At 42.1% G+C, this 7,106-nt stretch overlaps 2 protein-coding genes across 6 annotated transcripts in view; one reads left to right on the top strand and one right to left on the bottom strand.

Annotated features, from left to right (window-relative positions):
- Positions 1 to 6,886, bottom strand: part of DUSP16 (dual specificity phosphatase 16) — a 103,223-nt gene extending 96,337 nt beyond the window's left edge. Inside the window, exon 1 of the mRNA XM_026087329.1 lies at positions 5,204 to 6,886. The gene's annotated coding sequence lies outside the window, so the exon portion shown is untranslated. The remainder of the gene's footprint in view (positions 1 to 5,203) is intronic.
- CREBL2 (cAMP responsive element binding protein like 2) overlaps positions 2,946 to 7,106 on the top strand; it is a 32,646-nt gene continuing 28,485 nt past the window's right edge. For 2 of the 5 annotated variants that reach the window (XR_003256976.1, XM_026087335.1), the window contains exon 1: positions 2,946 to 3,108. Coding sequence is in view for 4 of the 5 variants with exons in the window: in XM_026087335.1 (XP_025943120.1) it covers positions 3,094 to 3,108 (15 nt within the window). In the remaining variant the exon portion in view is untranslated. The remainder of the gene's footprint in view (positions 3,109 to 7,106) is intronic. The other 3 variants (XM_026087331.1, XM_026087333.1, XM_026087332.1) reach the window with 3 other exon arrangements.

Raw genomic sequence — 7,106 nt, 5'->3', positions numbered from 1 at the left:
AAAGCTTATGAAAAGCTTTGTCTCTGGCATCCAGAAAGCATATCCCTCCAAGAGGAAAGTCTATGATTCAGGGGGAAAATCCTGTGACAAAGCCTTAGCGCTAACAATTGCATGTAAGAGAGAGTAAGTCATGGGAAACTCTTGTGAACAGAGTTGCATGAAAAGCTCATGAATAAAAAGGAACATGCAGCAACATGAAACATGCCTAGCTTCAGGTTTCACTACAAGCTTGAAACACAGACCATGCTTATGGAATTGTTCACTGATGTACATGCACCTTTTGAGCAGGCAGTGGCCTAAATTCAAGGGGGCTAGGGCAAGGGTATGGCTTGGTTTTGCATCAGAAGCATCCAACATTAACCTTTTCTGGCATGGACCGATACGAAAGGAGAGGAAACAGTATTCTCCAAGGATTACCAGGACTACTTCCACAGATTCGGTGTGGCTCAGGATCTCAGACCCAGTATACTATGTATACTGTGCAGTTTCCAAGTGACCAGGAAGACTCAGTTCTGTCTTCAAGACTTAAAGGGCAAAACAAAGCAAACAATAGTAGACAACTAGTATCAGATTAGCCAAGATTGAAGAAGAAAAAAAAAAAAAAAGCTCCAAATCCTCCCCTTTGCTTCCCATCATCCAGGTATTCATGCCAGCATGAATCCGGGATGTTTCCACTCTACCATGCTTTACTTTCCAGGTAACTGTTGGCTGGTTTTGTTTCACTGTAACATAGCCTATGCTTGTTATTATCCCAGTGGCATGGAAGAGCATGGAAGGGACTGAGCGCAGGGAATACATTGTGGCCCACGCTCAGCCAGCAATAAGTGCTTCATCTTCTCCTGCCCTGTTTTTGTTGTATGCTGCTCAACTCTCTGGGTACAGCTTACATGCTTAAAAGTTACATTTTTGTATCTTGCCAGTATCTGTAGTGTCTAGCTGATGGTTAGGGAGAGAGGCAAAATGGTGAAGTACCAGGATTCTGATAATTAGAGGCAAACAGCTTTTGGGGAAGTCTGCTTTCAGGTGACTTTTAGCAAAAAAAAAAAAAAAAAAAAAAAAAAAAGCTTGGCAAGATAAGGAAGAAAATGACCACAGCCTAAGAATATGGGCTCTTCTGCAGCTTAATTCATGCTGTATCTCACATAAGAGTGGAGGAAAATATGATACATTAGTTCCTACCTGTTTTTACTGTTTTACAGTTACTTCTTGCTTGCTGATACTTTGTGACAATCGGAATCCAACAGTCAAAGCAAATTTTGAGAGTTGGAAACCATTGAAAACTGAAATCAGAGAGAGAAAAAAAAAACTATAATAGTTCATGCAAAGCAGATTTGTCAACTCCAACAAATCTATTTTTTCTATTGCCCAATGGAAATCTACCAAGACAGCAGAGGAGAAATCCCAGTTATTGCGATAAAAGTAAAACCTGAAAGTGCAGCTCGGCTGCAAATACCAGCTATAAATCTGTTCCTTCACACTGGTGTTGTAACAAGACCAGGTAAATGCACATGTTTTTAAATACTCCGGTCCCTTGTGTAGAAAGTCAAAAAGATCAAAAATACTATTAAACACCTCAGAGCTAACAAACCTGTATGTAATTGCCACAGCATCTACTAGAAGAATCCATAACCTAGTCTACACATTTTTATTACCTCAGCTCATGTTGTGCTTGTTGTGGCTTAAACATAAGAAATCACTTAAAATTCTGGCGTGGTTTTAGATGTAGGACAACACAAAGTCTTCAGTCAAACCAGAAAGGAGGCTACAATATGTACCTCTGGCAAGATTCGTGGTCTGGTACGAGTTGCTAGGAGAAACGTGGCTCCACCAAGGCGCCTTCTAGCTGGGGTGGAAAATCCAAGTTGTTTTTTAATGGTCCATGGCTGCTTGCTGGGATCTTGTTAGTTCTCTTCAAAATCACTAGAGGCTGCTATGGGGTAGGGCTGCAGTGCTAGCTTGGGCTTGGAGGAGGCAAGGACACCCCACACCGTGTTTTTGGGGAGTGTCAAGAGGCCTCTTTCTCAGGCATTGTGCAGCCAACCCATTGTGGTTCAAAAGCTCCGCAGCTGAAAACCTGATAAACAGATAGAAATAAAGCAGGAAGCAACGACTGACCATCTTATTCCATCCACCTAAGGAATGGCAGGAAAATACAAATCTGGTATTTACAGCCTAGTGCTTAATTTCAAAACTGCCACTCTCTTGCAATGTTCTGTGTATGCAGTATCATTGATGGAGCTGCATATAGTTAAGACAGCTTTAACAGCTTTTGTCGCAATACCTTTCCCTCAGTTGCTTGTAATCTTGTCAAATATTAGTCATTTGGGGTAGTATTTCCCATACAGGATATATGCTGCAGTTTTAATTATTAACTTAAGATGGCTCAATAATTTATATTAAAAAAAAAAAAAGACTAGGGAAGATATGATCTTTTGTCCAGGTCAGAAGAATTATTTAACTGAGCAGCCATCGTAGCTCCATGTTAGCCACAAGGCCTTGAGGTCTTCCCGCGGCCTTTAGCCTGCTGTCAAGGTCTGGAAGGCGTCTTCAACCTGGGGGGCAGGGCGGGGCGGCCGAACCCCCCGACAGCCGCCTCAGCCCGAGGCCGCCCGCGGCTCCCGGGAGCCCCCCCCCCCCGCAGGGCCCTCTGGGAAATGTAGTCTCCCTTGGAGCGGGGCGGCGTGGGATCGAGGCAGCGCCCGGGACGGCGCAAAACTACGCCGACCAGAGTGCACTGCGGCACGACTGGACTCTCCCAGCGCTGTGCCTGATGGGAGTTGTAGTTCTCCTGGCTCAGTCCTCCGGAATTGCGGAGGGCGGCGGGGCGGGACGGAACTACTCTTCCCAGCGCGCACTGCTGCTGCGCGGCTAGCTCGCCCCGCCCCTCGCGGCCCGGGGCGGGGGCGGGCGGCTGTAAACAAACACTGCGGAGGCCATGGCGGCAGTAGCGGGGGGTTGTGGCGGCGGTTGTGGGGGAGTGATCGCCGGCGTCCTGCCGCTGCCGTGACAGGGCCGGGGGGACGGGGGCTTGGGTGCCTTCTCGCTGTCGAGGCTGCGGGGGCAGGTCGATCTGTGAGCGGGCTTGCTGCACACATGGATGACAGCAAGGTAGGGGGCCGCGGGGGCAGTGGCGGTGACATCGCCGTGCCGGAAGATGCGGTAATTCGGGTAATTCGGTAATGCCTAATAGTTACGGTTCCCCAGTGTGTGCTGCTGCTGCTGGCTGTGGTGGCTCTGTCCGATAGGAGTTGGGTAGCGGTCGCGTTTGTAAAACCGAGTGGTTCAAGCCCCGAGTATTGTGCAAGTGTGCAAAAAAAAAAAAAAAAAAGGTACCATTTAATAAATGAGGAATTGCAAGTGAGATTGGCATGCGTGATAAAATAATCTGAAGTACTTTTCTTTGAAATATCCTTTGGAGGCCCGTGATCACTGTAGGCAGGAAGAAGAAATTCTTCACTCTCTTCACTTGTCATATACAATGTGGCTTAACTATTAGATGTTTTTTCTACTTTCCTTTAAAGCTCCAGGCATGGGCTAGAGGTTAGCTAGAGCAGTGGTCTGATCTGGTGTGATAACTCATGTGTTCCTATAGTGCCCTGAATTGCTTAAATAGCTACCATAGAAAAATGGCAAGGTACCAGTTTAGGCACTTGGATTGCAAGCCTTGTAATGAGAGCTGTTGCTTCTGTTCTTCCTGTATATTTTAATGACAATAGTACAGTAGCATCGCTGGAGGTAGCAGTGTTAAATTTAAGTAGAGAGAGACATGAGAAGGTTTATGAGGAAAGCTTCCTCACCTGCTTGGACCAGTGTGCCTCAAGCAGGACCTGCAGGGCCAGTGTGCAGACTGAGAGGTAGTTTAATTGCCATATCCATTCAGTGCACAGTTTCTCAAGTGAAACTCCCAGCTGAGTGTGGGTATTTTCAGCTTGCTGGACTGTTGGTTCTGGTAGTGTCATTTGTGCCAAAGATAGCTCAGGTTCCTAAGAACTGTTTGGGTGAAGGCCACGCTTCGCATGGGCTGTGAAGCAGCTGTCTTCTGACTTGCTGTAAATTCTGAGCTTGGCTTGGATATTAAAACTAATCAGGTGATAGGTGCATGTGATATGTCATATCTTCCCAAGCCACCTTGTACTCTTCCCGCTTGATTTTTATTAAAACAAAATCATGTTGCCAGTGATGATCTGTCCTTACTCAAAGGAAAAAAATACTTGATGTAATTTCTTAAGGAATAAATCTAAGAAGCTTGCAAGTGATCAGTAGTTTGTGAGTGGATAAGCATAGTAATTATCCACAAAATAGATCATCTGTATACAAATGGTTCACGCTAATTTCAAAAACTAACATATATGCTATTTTGTTTTATTAAAGCCTTGTCTGAAAGCTACACAGGAGGGTGGGGGGAATCTGCATCGCTGGAGTCTACAAAATGCTCACGATTATGAGAACTACCTGAATGTTTGTAAGATCAGGGTGTTAGATTAGAAAATCCAAAAGATTTAATTCTGGAGGCATACATATATAGCTAACTGGTATTACCCAATTCTTATTATTATATTTTTAATATTACAAACACTTCATTTCTCCTGTGACAGAATTGACTTGTTTACAGCAAACGACTTCTAGATTTTTCATGAAAAATAATTTTAGAACTATTACTGTATTTTTTGGAGTCTTCAGCAAATAATAAACAGAATCACCAAATAGTTGGGGTTGGAAGGGACCTCTGGAGATCACCTGATCCAACCCACTGACAGCATATATGATTATCTGCTTTTGTTGGAAAGGTTATTGGATGCATTTACTAACAAAACTAAATGTTATCCCCCAGCCAGTAAGACAGTTTTGTTTTGCTTTTTTTTCCTAAGAAAAAATTGAAGGAAAGTGAAGAAAAGCATACAGAGAGTGGAATATTTACTCCTCCTATTTTCAGTCTCAAGTACAATTTCCTAGTATGATGTTTCCATTTAACTTACCATTGAGATAATTGCAAGGGCAATGCTAAACAATTTTGAAAAGAGTGCTGTCTAGGACTACTGGATGTGACACTTCCTAAAGAAGACTTTGAAGATTGTTGTTCCCTCAGCAAGTTTTTCATTAATGGTATAATCTTGGGAGATGTCAGATCTTAGTATCGTCTACTGAAAAGAGCTGATATTAGTCAGGAAGTGCCTACTGCTTTGAAAGGTTTTGCTGTAGTTACCTTGAAGGGCTCCAGGTCCTTACAGAACATCCATGAGGCTGCAGGTTGGCCTAAGAGTTTGGTGCCTCCATTCGAGAGTTCCCATTTCTGTTGGGAAGGCTTTTCCCATTTTATGTAGCTGGAAATTGCTGTGTCAGAATGAGGCAAGCAGTATTTATACTTCGTTTTATAGCCAGCATAGTGTTACAGCTCAAGCCAGTGTATCCTTGTACCTGAAAGTTCCACTGAGCCATGTTTCCCTCCTTACTGAAAGGGTTGGCCTGTGTGATCTGAGAGTCTTATTTGAATGATTGTGACTGTGAAAGGAATTTCCCTGTAAAAACTGAGATAATTAAGTCACATTGGTAGTGAAGTAACCATTCTGTAGCTACATCCACCCGCATTCAGAGTTTTTCTTCAGCTACATGATGTACAAAATTTAGAATTGAGCTTGCAGGCTGTGATATTTTTCCTGATTCTTAGATTATAGTTTAGTTTTGTATGATTTAAGAGAACACCAGAAGAATGGTACATCTTATAACACAGTCCTCAAAATGGGAAGAAAGCAGTAAGAGTCAAAGGGAGAAGCAAAATACTTACACATCAGATCTAGAGAACTTCTTTAATTTTATAGTTTTAAAGGGTGTTCTTATATTAATCAAAAAAATGAAAACAACCTTCTCTTCTTTTTCTTTTGGAGCTGCTGTGAAACTAGGGCTTGTTCAAATACTGATCTCCTTTACTCTTGGCCTGGTTTCAACTATAGGCTGTATATGGGAGAGAGTTTGAGGATGTAGCTGCTTTTTGTCAATTAATTTCTGTTAGAGTAACACTTATGTGCCTCCTAAGTATTTAAATATTTATGTGAATAATTCAATTTTCAGTTTATGGATAGAAATGAGAAAAAAAAATCCACTAAGCCACTTTTTTGCTATTCTAGTGAAATTAAAACAAAAAAGGTTACTATCTTTTATTATGAATACTTTTTTCTATATGGAAAAGATGGCTCTAGTTTTCAAAAGGTTGAGATAAAGTGTATTTTTCTTCAGAAACATGCTGAGCTTAACCAAAACATGAAAGAGCAGATTCAGTTTTAAGAAAAAGTGTGTTTTGGGGATGAATGTGCATATTTATATAGTGATTTTTTTTTTAACTTAAAGTGGATCTTTTTTGGACAAGTTGTATACTGCATCATTCTTAGTTTCTGCAGTAGAATGTAGTAATTGATTAGTTTTTGGAATGGAAATGAAAATATAGTGAAATGCACAGAACAGCTTTTTAAAAGTCTTAAGTCTTGCTAGCTTAGGAAAGCTACTTATATGTGTTGGATATACAAAGAATGGAAAAAAGCAAGCTAGGGAAACCTTTTGTTATTTAGTTATGCTACAAGAAAACACAGTTCATTCTTCAGAATTTTGAAGTGATAGATCTCATTCTCATTATCTTGCACTTAGCGCCCAAGTTAGTTTCTCAACTAGTTCTTGACTTAACTAGTTCTTGGTTGTTGGATTTTTTGTTGGTGTTTTTACTTTAAAATAAATTGCTGCATACTCTGAAGTGAAGGAACAAATTCCTTTAAACCTGCAATAGCAGATACACCTGTTGAAAAGCTGGATTTTCAGCTCAAATTCTTTGTGTTGGGTTAGGGCCCTAGAAGGAAGGGGCGTTCAAGAGAGCTGGTTAATATTCAAACATCACTTCCTCCAAGCTCAAGAGCGGTGCATCCCCATGAGTAGGAAGTCAAGCAAAGGAGGTAGGAGACCTGCATGGATGAGCAAGGAGCCCCTGGCAAAACTCACCCAGAAGAAGGAAGTATACAGAAAGTGGAAAGGGGGACAGGCCACTTGGGAGGAATACAGGAACATTGTCAGAGTATGCAGGGATGCGACGAGGAAGGCTAAGGCCCGTTTGGAATTAAATCTGG

The sequence above is a fragment of the Apteryx rowi genome, unplaced genomic scaffold (genome assembly GCF_003343035.1).
Source record: "Apteryx rowi isolate R43461 unplaced genomic scaffold, aptRow1 scaffold_712, whole genome shotgun sequence".
Lineage (NCBI taxonomy): Eukaryota > Metazoa > Chordata > Aves > Apterygiformes > Apterygidae > Apteryx > Apteryx rowi.
Note: the sequence above shows the minus strand (reverse complement) of the source record. Positions and strands in the feature narration are given on the sequence as shown.